This window comes from Athene noctua, chromosome 1 (genome assembly GCF_965140245.1).
Source record: "Athene noctua chromosome 1, bAthNoc1.hap1.1, whole genome shotgun sequence".
Classification (NCBI taxonomy): domain Eukaryota; kingdom Metazoa; phylum Chordata; class Aves; order Strigiformes; family Strigidae; genus Athene; species Athene noctua.
In genome coordinates, this window is record NC_134037.1 from 86,179,054 (window position 1) to 86,194,258 (window position 15,205).

Below are 15,205 nucleotides of genomic sequence, written 5' to 3' on the forward strand. Positions count from 1 at the left end.
ACTGGACAAAGATCCAGAGAGGGGAAAGTCAGGGGCCAAGAAATGAGAACTCAGGGGCAGGAGTTGTGGTGAGTATCTGGAAAGAGGCCTAATGCTGGCTGACATGGGAAGGAAGATGTTGAGCAAGAAAAAAGCCAAAAGGCCATGCTGAGGCTTTGTAGGTCTGATGAGAACCTTTCGAAGCAGAAGGAGGTCCTAATTCTGGGTAATGAGGTAGGCTGTAAGCTGGCTTGGCTAAGTGAGAGATATGGGACTGGGATAAAGGTATGGAGAGGAAAAGAGTGGTAGAGGCCTGTACCTATTAGGCTAGATAACTGCTATGAGCAACTATCTACGAAACCCATTGTATTAAGGCACAGCAGTCACCTGTGGTATGCTGACAGCCTACTCCTGTCCATGATTTTTTGTTAGTTTAGGTGACAGATGTTTGGAAAATGGTTTTAAACTTTCCTTTTCTACCTTTGTTCATGTGGGTGTCAGTGTGATGTCACCTACTGTAACTGTGGCGTTTCTTTTCTTCCTATATTTAAAAAAAAAAAAAAAAAAAAAAAGAGATATAAATTTACAAATTACAAAAAATAATTTTCTTAAATTTTGAAAGCCTGCAAGCATTAGAAAATGCAAAAATTACGGCACTGATATATTTTAATCTCTTAAATATGCAGTCACACTGGCTTTTTATGGAACACTATCTCAGTGCTGATAAAAGTTCAATGGATGTGTCAGGGTTGAGTAGCAGAGAGTCTGTAGAATGAAGCAACTTTAAAGATGAAATTTCAAGCTGGGAATTGTAGGTGGAGGATTGCTGGTACGATGCTTAATTAATTATTTTCCTGGGGGATTAGATTTTATAACAGACTCTGCTGTGGAATTTGCTGAGCAGACCTTTTATACCAGGTTTGCTTTCAGGAGGTCACCAACTCTTCATCTCTCACCAGGAATATTCCTTACCTGAGTTGTGGCTCTGAGGTCTCTTCCTTCTGCTAGAGGCTGAGGTCCTAGCGTTGCTCAGTCTTGATACCTGTGACTGAGGTGAATGGAAGATGTGCCTTGAACATTAAAACTGTATATAGTGCAGTTTACAATGGGAATTAAACAGACCCTTGTCTCCTCAAATTGGGCATCCTAGATTCATGAAAATGTCTTAGTTTAAACTATGTACCTCCATTCCATTCTCCACTGAAAAAGGGACTATAATGCTACTCCTTTCAAGTTTTGAGAAAATGAATTCATTAATATTTGTTGTATGTTATGAAATGCTGTAATTGTTGCTGGCAAGATAAAAGCCGATGAGGAAATTAATAATTCTCTTTTCAAAGCTTTGAAAAATTGGCTATATTGAATAAGGCATGAGGCTTCAGGCTGAAGATTGAGGAGAAAACAGAGCACTGAGCAGCTGTTCATGAAGTGAGCTCCTTTATCCTGTATATACAATGAGGCGGCACTTGTGGAAATATTGTACAGGATCATGCCATTGAAGACTGTAATATGACGCATTCATCATAAGTCTTTCTTTTTCCGTAGGCTACTTTGTTTGACATTTCCTAACTTCTGATGCTTGCTTCTGTGAAATTAATATTTTGTTAATGAAAGCTCTTGTGTCTAATCATACCAAGTGATAATCATTTGGAAGCAGAGTAGCTGATGTGCTTCAGGCTTTTTGTGTTCATAGAGCAGAAGGAAAGCTATTATAAATAGGGGGAACACAGACTACCTCTGTCTACTATCCCTCTGTGGGATACTTATGCTTTCCTGCCATTCATTTGCAACTACCTGCTGTCAGCTATGTGATAGTGGACTAGATGGTTCTCCATGGCTAAGCTGTAGTGGTAAGTTCTGTGTATCTGTGGGTTTTAGCTACTACTCCCTCTTTGCTGATGGTACATTTATGTTGAGTGGAGGGACTAGAATTGGTTAGTATAGTGCTGGCAATTCTCTTTATCAGCTGAAAAATTCTCTTTGCTTGTGGATTTGCTGACCAACTGTTTAAAGTACTTCAGAGAAATACAAAGCAACCAGGAATTTTTAGAGCTTTAAACCCATCTGAAATCTCCTGGGCTTTGCCTACTTTGGGTCAAAACTTAGATAATTTTTGCTCTGCAGTGTAAGTTTACTCATATTTATTCAAACTTTTTCAAAGTATTCATAGAAGTGTCAATGAATATAAATGTATTGCCACTTTTAGATGTAAATACAAAAAACTAGCGATATAAAAACTTTACACAGATGCAGTTATTACTTCTAGTTCTATTCAATATCTCCCTTCCTTGTGACTGAAGATTTTAATTTATTTTGACAATGTCAGTGTTACAGAATACTTTTCAGTGACTCAGGTAATAAATTTAAATAGAAATGAAACCTGGTAAGTAGAAAGATATCAAGTAGATATCTTTTGGTTTTAGACAGTCCATCTAGTTTAACCTTTGGAATTTTTCTGAAGTTTGCTAATTTGTCATTTTTTGGATGCAAAATTATTTTCCCTTCCTAATTAAAAAAAAAAACCCAAAAACAAAGACTATAGTTTGTTTTGTTTGGGGTTTTGGGTTTTTTTATTTATAGATAGGTATGTACTTTTTGACTTTGCTTTTCTGTCCTGATCATAGTAGTAAGAGAAAGGGGAAATAGCAACGGCTGTCAGTCTCTGTGTACGCAAGGGAAATAGATTGAATTGCATTATGTCTGTAGCCTCCATCTCTGCATTAGCTGGTACTAACTTTTGAAGCAGTGTGGTCAATGCTGTTATGTGCAGTACTTAAGCATTCTGGGAAGTGCTCTACTTGTATGCAGTTCTCAAAATGTACCAGAAAATAAAATTTCTTTATTATTTTTCCTTTGCTCTTCTCACTATTGTGAATGGCCTGATATTCAAGGCAGAGACAACATAATGTAAAGTGCAGATAGAAATGGATACTGCTAGATGAGATGTCAGTATTGACACACCTTGGCTAAGAGGAAGCCTGAAGCAAATCTCTTCCTTTCCTTCTGTTTTTCTCTTTGGACACATGCACATTTTGGACAACAGAAACTTTGATGCAGACTAGGAAGTTTAAAATACATCATTTAGTTATTTAGAACTATTGTAAATGCAGCTATGCTGCTGCAATCACTGCTGAAGCATTCTTGTGGAAATTACCATCTGATGCCTAAGATCTCCAGTGTGCTTGAATACACTGTATTCTTCTGGAATACCTAGGAGCAGAGATGTGATTGTGTTACGTTTCTGCTGAGCAGTACAGAGTTTATAACATGATGGTAAGTTCAGCTGGGAAAGCTGTAGTATTCTGGGAGATTTGAATCTTGGAGTTTATACTTGAGAAGCTGCCCGTAGTCTGTAGTCTTAACCCGTATTCATGAAATACCATAATTAAATTCTGAAAAGTGATTAAAAACTTATGACCGGTTAAATGCTGGTTTAGGAAATTATTAGTCTATTAGCAGGGAAGAGAAATCCAGCTTTTTGGTTGAGTCTGGACACCAGTGCAGGAAAGAGATTATTTGGGTGAGACAGAAGGCTGAAGGACTGTCCATAATGGTGAAGACCCATACCAATATTAGAATAGACAGCAGGATTCCTGAACCCAACATCTTTCATCTTTGCAAATGTTGTTACTGCGTACCTGGAAGACGTGTGCTATGCATGTGGTCCTCGCTGATGATGGCAACCTGCTACTTCTGCCAGATACTCTGCTATGCCAGCTAGTAAAGATCTGTGTGGTATGTATGGAGGCTGTTCAACATAAGTGTGAGTGTCATGTCCACATCTTGGACATTGTGTTGTGGAATTTGTTTCATTTTGATAGTTTTATTGTGCTGAAAGTACAAAACCAAGCAGATAAGCTCCAAATAAATAATAGGTGTGCAGCAGATTGCTCTAAACCAACATTGAGATTGTGAAGTATAGCACCAAAAAGTTAGGCAACACCAGAATTAAGACTGGCTTCTCTAATATGTTGGAATTTTTTCTATATATTTGACATAATTGAATCCTTGAATATCCATTGACAAGGTACTTACTCTACATGGTCAGAGCTTCATTTTATTGTTTGCTATGGATGGTTCCAGGGGATGAACACCATAGTTTATGGAATTGTAAATGTCAGGACCCCTGCCTTCAATCAATGTAAATCAAATGATGCAGCAAGCAGTCTAGGGAAGCAAAGGAAAGAAGAGAATTGCAGAGATATAATCTCTGTTTCTCTGCTGTGATGGTCATGTGTTGTATTAGATCATTTAAACCATCATTTTAAAGATATAATTCTCTCGTGACTCATGTTGAGACATCTGGGTTATAATCAGAGCTGCAACTGGAGTCAAATGAATGGATAAAAATAACAGGTGCTCTGAAGAGAGATGTCAGCAATGTATTTTTGTTCAGTGTCCTATCTATAAAGTGGAACGCTAATTCAGTTGATACCATTGTGTGTGGAAATAAGTTCATTAACATGTACAAAGCACACAGTTACTAGCAGTGCTCTGTTGATGGCAGATCTAAATGGCAGAGAAGTTACCCTCTTCCTTTTTTGCCTACCCTGAAATATGTGTTTTCCTCAAAGTAATATTCCTGCTTCATTGTACTGGTTAAATTGCTCATTGTCCCTAACTGGAATCTCTGTAGTAATCTCAAAGGAAACCCAACAAAGGCCCACAGGGCAGGAATGGGATTGGAGGTGTGCTGAGGATTGTAATTTCTCAGCGTGGTCTGCCATTGACTAAGTTATGTAACTGCCGTAAGGGGAAAATAAGAGGTGAAGGGGTGGTTTGTTCACTAAACATCCTCCATTACGTGTGTGGAATTACACTGGTGCAGTGGAAACATGACTTTGGTGAGGTCTCTTACTTTGAGTCATTACCTCTTATAGGAGACTTCTAAATGAGCTGATGCACTATTTCTTGTACTGCTGTACAGCGAGAAGATGTGCAGGCAAGAAGACAGAAGAGCTCTGCACATGTCATTGGGAATCTACACACTTCTGACCTCCATTGCCATTATTACCTTTTGCATGGTTAATAATTTTACCTAGAAGGTGTTAAAGTTGGTCACAGCAAACAGAAACCAATACTACAGTATCAACACAGTTACTGTCCAATATTTTAAAATAGAGTTTTGATAAAAGTGTCTAAATGTTGCTGCACTTTAAAACTTATGAATTGTCAGGATAAACAGTATACTTCAAAGCAGCTGCTTATTTATAGAACGCTTAGTTCCATAATCTTATATAAGATTATGTTGTTTGGCACTAGCAGTGTATCAGTGGAACTGAGTGATGCTGTGGGACAAAAGATTTTACATGGATGCCATATATAATATGCCTTGAGATTAGAATTTCTGAGACAATAATGTCACTGAACTAGGTGCAACCCACACACGCATGAAATGTTCTGAGAAGAGAAAGCACCTGTGGCACTCACTGTAAAGACCTGAAACGTTGGGAGAAGATAGGGAATAACGCAGTAAAAGATGAGCAACCACTGAATGCTTAGGTAGGAAGCGAGCCTTTTGGGGAAAGATCATTTCAGATTTGCTTGGGTCATGAAAACTTTGTGCAAGAATGTATTTTGGAAACTCCCTTAAGTGCCTTACAAAGTCAGTTACTTGGTTTCTTTGATCTGATGGCAGTTTTAGGAAGCCCACAAGAAATAATTAAGTGGTGAATTAGACTTAAAATACAGATTAATGTCACATCCCAATATTCATACTTTGTGGAAAATCCCATTGTGTATAGAAAGAAGAATCCCCATGTAAGAACCCTGCAGCACTTAATAATCAATTCTTCAGAAAGTTTGCTATGGTCTAAGACCCCAAACAGCTGACCATTCTATGCCATTTCTGTGTCTCTGAGGCAAATATGCTGTTATTATTCTAGTTGTATTTCTAATGTCCTTTGAAGAGTACCCAGTTCTGACTTTCTGTTTATTTATACAGTCAATAGGAAGAATTTATGTATGAACAAGAGAATATTTGATACTATAATTGTACACTGTAATGAGATTTTTAATTAACCCCAAATTAAAGCCTCTCTCTTTCCTGGTTGTAGCATCTCTCTTATGGCAATGGTAGCTTACATGTTGATGCAGCCTTCCAGCAGACGCTCTGGAGTGTAGCACCAATCAGTTCAGGAAGTGAAGTTGCACAAGGTAAGATTGACTCAATATTAATTATTGAAAGAATGACTGTAAATGAGAGATCTGAAAAATCAAATTATTCTGCCAAGTGTGGGAGTGAGTTTCTCTTATGTAAACATTCAATCCAATAAATAAATATACAGATGTTCTGAAAACAGAAGGAAAGTTATACTGAAAGTGACATTGATACATTCTACATGTTTATTTTCCTAAATGCTGAAATGCTTGTTGAAATCTCATTTTGCTAAAGGTATGATGAAATTCATAACTTTTTTTTTTTTTTAATGGCTTTTCATCCTGATTTAAAATACTATCTCAAATTATTCTGATGTATGCAGTCATGGTTACATGTTCGTGAGAGTGAGTAAAATATGGGCAAGAGGACTGGAAGCAGGATGTGAAATCCTAGCAGATAAGACTGGAAATGATTTTGTGGGGAGCATATGGTTGGGAAGAAAAACAAAAGGAGGGGAAAGACAGAGAAAGTCTAGAACAGCTTTCAAAATGTATTTATTTTATTTAGGAAGTAGGAAGGCTTTATTTCAATGCAACTTCTGACATGAAAGGACCAGAATCCCTGAATTTATGCCATGTGAGTTCTAAAGAAAGGAAAAAAGCCAGTCATCTTGTTCTGAAAAATCTTTCACAGTGTAAAGCCTAATGATTTCTAGTTTCCTACAGAATAATTGTTTTAAGTAGGTATTGTAATAGAACCTTAAGAAACTTAAAGCTGTAGATCCTTTTTTTCTTACTCCCTGGGAATTTTGGGCACTCTTTTTTGAAAAGGCAATACGCTGAAATCTCATATCAGTTCTTTTTATCTGATATATTTTAAAAGACAGCTGTGGAATGCTCTTGCAGCTTTACTTACTCTAATTTCAGGGACAGCATTGCCAGCACCTGCTTTCTATATACTCACTGTGTTTTTAGACTATGAGAATCATTCTGCACATTCAGATTCTCTGATGGTTTCTAGTGCAATCCATTATTTAAAAAATGATAGTGCATTGCTTAACAGTGTCCTAAACTTTATGGAGAACATATTTCTGTCAATCAGAGGAGAAAACCTCCTATCCAACCTGTTTCTCCTTCCTGTAAACTCTATTCTTGTCCTCCCACTGGTGGCAGCACTGGTGTGGCAATCAGGTTAATAATCCCAGTACAGTTTATTAGCTGAGACCCAGATTTGTGCATGCCACATCTCTCTGGTTGATGAACCTCACTGGTGAGACCTGCCTGACTGTTTGGGAGGCAGAAATCCACAATGATATAGTGTCATGCACTCATGCGAAAATGATGTAATATGATTTTAGCAGCTGTGCATTTTCCTGCGTATTTGCTTGTTCTTTGTTGCTCTGCCTTTCCATTTCCACTTTTCTCAGGTATAGGCATTATCTTTCTTAAGCAGCATCTTTTTTAGGGAAGATCAGCTGGCTGGTGTCAGAAACAATTAGAGCAAAAGCCTGATTCTAGCAAAACTGGCAAATGTTCCTCTAATCAGTTGTCTTGTGAAGAGATAGAGTGAATCTGACACTTAGTGTGTAAGACCTTACTCTATATGCCTCAGTAAAACTGTAGCCAAACTGGAAGAAATTACCTCAAAAAGGGGAAGAGGAAAATAATTTTGTTAGTATTTACAAAATGATTTGTCATCTTCATAAGCAAACCATTAGTGTATAGGAATAACTACATGACAATACTCTCTCTTAATCAAAACTTCCCATGAAAAATGGATTAATAAATGAAACACTTAAGCTAAATAAAATTACTTTGAAATGAAAATAATGAATAAATAGCCCGTAAAATATTGGAATTAGTTTATTAAAAGAAAGTTATTTCTTTTTACATGCATTTCTGCAAAACTATCTTATGCAGAAATCAGTTTAAGACAATGTGTTTAGTCAGAGCTTTAGAGTCAGATCATTCTAATGTCTGTGCTTTGTAGTGGATGGGAAGGACTTTCAAAACAGAACAAATGAAAACAACCCCCCCAAAAAAAGCTACTCGGTCCACAACATCTCCAGAATTATATTGATGCATGTCCACGTAAAAATTAATATTATGTATCTACTGTTACCTGGACATACCCCTCTGTGTCAAAATCAAGAATTTAAAAATTCAATGCTAAAATTTGACACACAAATACTAATTTGATATTGATTTTTCAAAAGTTAAAAAAAATATATCCTGAAATATTTCCTGATATATATTCAGGAAAATGATTTCCTGTAGCTTGTGAAATGTGTACAGTGTGACTTGATGGGTCCAACACCATTTCCCTGTACAGATCTGTTTTACTGCACAGCATTACTTGTTAATATAGACATACCTTCAAATTATTATTACTTTTTTTTTAAAAAAAAAAAAATCTTTTTATTATAGCACTAAACCTGTGGATTCATGTTACCACATCCTGCTCAAATGCAGAATTTGATATTAACTAGTTCTTGCAAAAAGGGAAGATGAATTTAGGAAACAAACAATTGCTTACATTTAGCTTGTCGAACTGAAAAAACACCATTGAATTGCACTTCAAATCTAGTAAGTCTTATTCTTCAGTAACTAGATTATGATGCAATATTTGTAGGATAACATAAAATTATTTATTTTTAATGTCATATCTCTGAGGTAAAAAGACTGATGAAAAAGCATTTATTTTGTTAATATTTTTACTGATCAGAATTATGGCCTTATTTTCAACTCCTGGCTCTTCAGATATTGTGATGCCACATGTATATTCTGTGTCTTAGTTTGTGGACACCCATATCTGTACTTGTACACTGTAGAGCCAGCTGTTTGGCTTTGAACTTGCATGTGCATTGGAGACATAGGCAGTACAGGAGTTTCCTTTTGGAGTCCAAATAGATCATGATTGTACATTGGGAATCTTAAATCAAGCAGAGTTTAGAGTGGATCTTGCCAGAAGTTTTTCTCACAGAAAACTTCCAAAGACACAAAAAAGGATTTTAAAGTTAATTAACTCAATCAATCTTTGTTTTGTCAGTATATAAGCTGGAATCCTTAAGTCAGACACAAAAGTGAGTAGGTAAAATGGAAGAATCTCCCACTTTTTCTGTTTTAATCTTGGAGGCTTGCTTCCTTGTTTCCATTGGATCAGTCTTTTTCTGAGCTGCCCTAACTCTGTACAATCTCCTGCCCGTGGCTCTCTTTCTCGTGATCCACCCTTTCCTACTTGCTGACTTGCAGCTTTTCTCACTTGACAATGCTCAGATGGCTCCCCAGGGTACAAGATATATTCCCCGTCTTCTGACTCTTTTTAAAGTAACATAAGATGTCAACAGAAAAAATGAAATAAAAATGGTAGTAGACAGTTTGAACTATAGTTTTATGTGCTGCTGTGTTCGGACAAGTGCACTTGATTTTCTCCCTTTATTCAAGGATATCTGATAGGAGGGGATGTTCTGAGGTTATTGCATGGTCACATGGATGAATGTTTGACAGTCCCTTCGGGTGAACACGGAGAAGAACAAAGAAGGTAGGTTTCCCACTTGTAACAGAATAATAATGAATGTTGCTGAATGATTATTAGGTGTCACTGATAGTACAGATTTTTGAAGGATATTGTGGTGAGATGTATTACTCAGAAGAAAAAATATTGCTGAGATGAACTTTGAACATGAGCCTTTTTAGCATTGTTCAAGTCTGATTTCACTTGGCAAGTGTAAAAGCAGTAGTGATTTTTGACAATTTATTGTTGTTTTTACTGTTTTAAAATCACTGTAAATGAAATGTGTTGTGTCTTTACTGCTGTTTTTTTCTGTAATCACAAAAAAACCCTCAGGACAGGGTATGTTAAGATTACTGTCCAGTCCTTCAAGGCTACTAATCTGGGTATTGATCTCTGGTATAGCTGTCATGATAGTCTAGAACTTAATTTATGGTGGTTTTCTTGACTAAAGGAATCCTAGAATGTAGGTAGGGAAGTGATGACAGTGTGTCTGTCTCAGTTAACTAGTAAATCAAAATGGTGAGAAGACTGGCAATGAAAGTGGCATGTGTCAGTGGGGTGATTATGTGGGTGAATCAAAGTTCTGTTTATTTGCTCTAATAAAATATATCCTAAGCTTCTTTTCAGTAGCACAGTGTCGTATGATTTATTCCTATCTTCAGCCTGAAGATTGCTAAACAATAATGTTGATTTTGGAGTAGTTTGTTTAATGCAGCATATTGGGTAGCTTCATTTCCATGACAAAGACAGTGGTATTCATTAATTTCCAAATTAGTTTTCTTGATTTTCAAATAGAATTTTTAAAAAATTCTATTTTATTCTTATTTGTAAAGATAAGAACAAAACACTAGAAGCTGTCATAAAATATAGCTAAAATCTTCTATGATTTTTAAAATATTAATGAGAAAAACATCAGAGTTTTCTTATACAGCTGCTAACCAACCCTTGTGACTATTTCTCATTTTTAGGCAAGGGAATAGCTTTTGAACACAGAAGATATTTCAAAATGCCGACACTTAAAATGTGATCATTTCATGCTTTAATTTTAGTTACTATGTGATAGATCCACTACAGCTTGGAGTTTATTGCTGCTATTATTATCCTCACACTGAAAGTGATGAAAAAAAGATAAGTAAATAGAATTCTGTTCTGTAGTGTTTGCTCTTACTTACAAAAACCTGCAAAACTGCTTTTAAAAATTGTAGTTGCAGAGTTATAGGATGGTCAAGCACTTCAGTAATGAGCTTTAATGCTTAAGAACACATTAAAAATCTGACTCTTTCCAACAAGACTAACATTATATATGATCCGCAATAAAGGAGCGCGAAGTTGCAAGTTAAGAAAAAATTTGATCTACTTGTGCATCTTTGTGTCCTAGAACACAGGAATAGAGTTCATTTCTTAAGCTGTAAGCAGACCAGTGCCATAAAGAGATGGTTACTCTGCTTTCTGCAGTGTTTACCTTGCCCCCTATATATCTAGTACCCCCCAAAAAAACAGAATTAGTGGACAAAATATGGGGCCTATGTCATTGTCTTTATATTTCCTGAGAGCAGTACTGAGAAACATTGCTTCTCAGTGCTTCATAAAAACCAGATTTGATCTTCTGAAATTTTCTTGCTGTTCAGGAGCTTTCTTTAAAAAACAAACAGAATAAAAATAAGTTTAATTTTTATATAGTCTCATTTTCTGAAGTTTTTATATTTTTTTTTCTGAAATATTTAAAATTCTTTTTACTAATACACCTCGAATATAATTTATGATTACTTTTAATTTTATGGAGTTAGTATAATCACTCTGTACCCCACAATTTCTTCTCTTAAATTATTAGTGAATTTAGTTATTGCTTAAAACTGCTATACTTCTACCTCTGTTTAGGACCCTTGCCTATTCAAAATAGTATCTAAAGGGATAATTTGTGGCTCCTTTCAGTTTTCAATATGTATGCATACCTTATTTTGATGGGTGGTATTTAACTGCTGGCAGAATTATATTAAAAAATATGGGTGATTTTGGCAGGTAGAAAATTGTAAAAAATTATTTATCTTTCATTTTAATTTAAGATCTGTAACATTTGCACATAAGGCATGGTAAAGTATGATGTATTTGGAGTAATTCCATATTATCCTTTTATTACCTTTTGAAGCAGTCTGGTGATAGATTATTGTGGCTGTGCTTGGTTTGTTTTGTTCCAGCATGTACATGAAGAGCAGTTCTGCTCTGCAGAATGGCGTCATAAAGGAACACTGAGAAGTTCCATCTCTGCTGTGACTCACAAATTCCTCTATCTCATTTTTATTTTTCTGAAAATGTCTCCTCTTCATGTCTTTTAGATCAGGCAGTCCTAAAATAACAGTTTTGTTCTGTAACGTCACCTGATATCTAATCCTGGGAATGAATAAATTGCTTTAATGTGAAGGATCCTGCTAGGCAGTTTCTAAAAATAACTGCTGTTTTTCTCTATTCTTAGAACATTGATACAGTTACATAAATTTGACTATGAAAGTGTTTCAAAGATTACCAGAAGTCCAAAATAAAACACATGTTCTCAAGCTGTTTATACTCCTGTGGAATAGCATTTAGCACAGTGGAGACCTACAATACAGTGACAGTGCAGATACTGTATTCATTATTACAATGCCTAACAAAGCTTCCTCTGAGGCAAGGTCATCCAAATCTGCACTGGAAGAGACATAGTATAGTGGCAGAAATAATCGTATCAAGGGCTTATAAAATTCTCTTTTGTGTCTCACAATTTTTCCTGAATGTGTACTGTGTTTCCTTGTTTAATTGTTGAGCTTGTATGTTCCTCCATGTGGTACTTCGATTGTGCTGCCATGATCACCATATGATAGGGTGGAAGCATTGTATTTTGGAAGAGGGGCTTTGTTATAGAGTGGTGAGATGCAATTGCACAATAAGCAGCAGAAAAAGAGCAATGTTCAGGGCCAACTTTTGACACAGGCAAAGCAGGTGTTTGCCTAAGGTGAGAGACTGGTTAGGAGGATGATCTTGGTCCCTTCCTCCAAGAACTGAGTTCAGAAATGTCCTGTGGCCATCTGTAGCATTGGTTCTTGGAGTCACAGCTCACTCCGTACTGTCTTCTGGCCATGGCCCCTCAATTCTGTAGGGAGGGAGAGCTGTCATGGGGCTACCAGCTAGAGCAGTGACTCCTCCCTTGCCTCCTCCCTGCAGTAGGCAGTGCTATTAGATTGTCTCAGTAGCACATACCTGCCTTGGCACCAGCAGATGCAGGTGCATGATGGGGGTAAACACAGAGGCAAAATGCCTAGGCTACCAATTGCCAAGGCTGCTCTGTCTTTGTGCATTTAAATTCTCAGTGAGTATGGTACCTGGGAGAAGTGGTGTGCTATCCAGCTGAATTTGCTCAAAATCGGTGAGGAATCTTGAGTTGTCTCTGCTAATGCTGCCTTTGATGTAGTAATACTTGGCTCTTGATGTAACACCAGTGAGAATTATTTAAAGATTACATCTGTGAACTGTAAATAGTTTAAGATTACTTTGAGTATTTGTGTAGTTGGAGACTCAGAAAACTGATTTAAACAGATTCTTGCAGTAGTGACTCAAGAAAAATAGTAAAATAGGATTTTATTGCCTGAACTATTTCCCGCCCCCCCCCCCCCCCCCCCCCCCCCCCCCCCCCCCCCAAGATCTAGCTGGAATCAGAAATGTTGAAGTAAGTTTTAATAATTGTAGTGGCTTATTCACCACACAGAAGTCTCTAGACTGGGGGGCTCCTGTCTGCTCAGAAATGTACTTTTCCTTGGGAAGCAGTTTCAAGTAGATTGAAGTTGCTAGACTGAGCTTGCTTTGTAATTAAAAACCATTCCGGCTGGAGGCTGGATATTACACTAGAAAAAATTAGTTGTATTGTTTTTAAAACACCACAAGCAGAGTGGGCATGATCCTGGTAGTTTTCACTCGCTCTGACCCAGATAAACAACAAAAAAGGACCAGGCAATAGGTAAAGTATGTGCAATTTCGCTGAATTAAATATAATTTACTGCACATTATAGTTAGATATGTTGCTGGCTTAAGGACAGTGTTTAAAGCCTTGTGCGTAGAATTCTTAAACTGTGTTTTTATTATTTAAAATGCCCTAATTATCTATAGCAAGCTAGACCTAAATTTGCAGTTCTGTTTCTATAGCTCTTCAATTCAAATTTCAAAAGCATTTCCAGGTAGATTAAAAAATAAATGCATGTATATATATATATATACACAAGAGAAAGCATAGTATAATCAGCTTGGTGTTCTTCTGGTGGTTGCTTTGATTCTGTATCTCCAGAGCCACGAGAAATTTCTGCATCAGGGCAGTAGCTGGGAGTCTGTGTTTATCTTGACTCCTTTTCCTCCACCCTCTGCTTGCATGGTTTGTGACCTGACTCCCATCATATGAGCTCATAGAAGCACTCTGTCAGCTGTGTGTGTGTGAATGAGACCGACCCACAAGGTTTTCCTTGACTTACAGGTTTTTTTCTTGAAATAAATGATTGCATAGTTTTCCTTCCCAACCTTTTTCTCCTGTTTCATCCATGAAAAATTTGTTAATAATTTTTAGTACTTTTTTTTTTTTTTTTTAGGAGGGGAATTGTATATGATTATCCAGCAGAAGATTTAAATCACTGTTTGTATTACAGGTACCTTGAAATGGCCTTTGCTTTCATTTGACATCTTTTCCTGTTGAAATTGTAACACTTTTTTTTTTCTTTCTTTAAACCCTTATTGGGTAATTATAGTATTGAGTCTTCACTTGTGAATTTATGATGTGTGATGAAAGGAAAATAAATGTGATTTAGCTAATCCCAGCTCCTTTTCACTTTCCTTTCTGTGCCATTCTCTTTCGACATGGAAAATATGCTCTTTGACATGACACTATGAACTGGTGAGGTCTGTTGTACCCCAGAAAGGCTGGGATCTGGCACATGTGAAGGTTTATTTATGACTGAAATGTGAACTTGGAAAGTTTTCACCCAATATAAATCAATAACCTTTCCCTGAAGCCCAAAACAACACGAGCCTTGAATAGTAATGGTTGTGCTTTTATAAATTAATTTGAAAAAGCTCTTTAGGGATTGATTTTTCAAATTAAAACCAGAGCAGCTTTGGCTGTCACTGAAGGGCATGGAACAATTTCTTTAACTTTTACTTTGACATCTTATTTGGATTTATTCATTTGTGTATAATCCAGGTACAATATTGTTGTTATTTATGCCATATTTATGGTGCCCTGATTCATTGCAAGCTACTGAGTTTTACTCCATTATTTTCTTGCTGTAGAATTTAGGATTTACGGGTTCTTGAACCAAGCCTACTTCAGCGGTATCAAAACACTGTCATTCAATGTAATTTGTTTTAACCTCATTTAGTGCCCATTTGTAGTCAGTGAATTTCACTGAAATGATCGCTTTCTCTCCGCTCAGCAATACTTTGTTACAAATATGAATTCAACAATGAATCCCCAGGGGTAATCTATTTTAAACCTGTGTAATTAATTAATTATTGTGATCGGAGATGAGAGATTCAGCCATCCAGCTTTCTTTTTGATGGTCACCGTCGCTTTGCCTCTCCGTCACACCTGGGGAGGGCAGA

The 15,205-nt window shown here is 36.6% G+C and overlaps 1 protein-coding gene across 5 annotated transcripts in view; it reads left to right on the forward strand.

Annotated features, from left to right (window-relative positions):
- RYR2 (ryanodine receptor 2) overlaps positions 1-15,205 on the forward strand; it is a 431,008-nt gene that overhangs the window by 175,460 nt on the left and 240,343 nt on the right. For all 5 annotated transcript variants that reach the window (XM_074896823.1, XM_074896825.1, XM_074896824.1 and 2 more), the window contains 2 exons: positions 6,036-6,135; positions 9,523-9,619. In XM_074896823.1, coding sequence (XP_074752924.1) covers positions 6,036-6,135; positions 9,523-9,619 — 197 coding nt within the window. The remainder of the gene's footprint in view (positions 1-6,035; positions 6,136-9,522; positions 9,620-15,205) is intronic.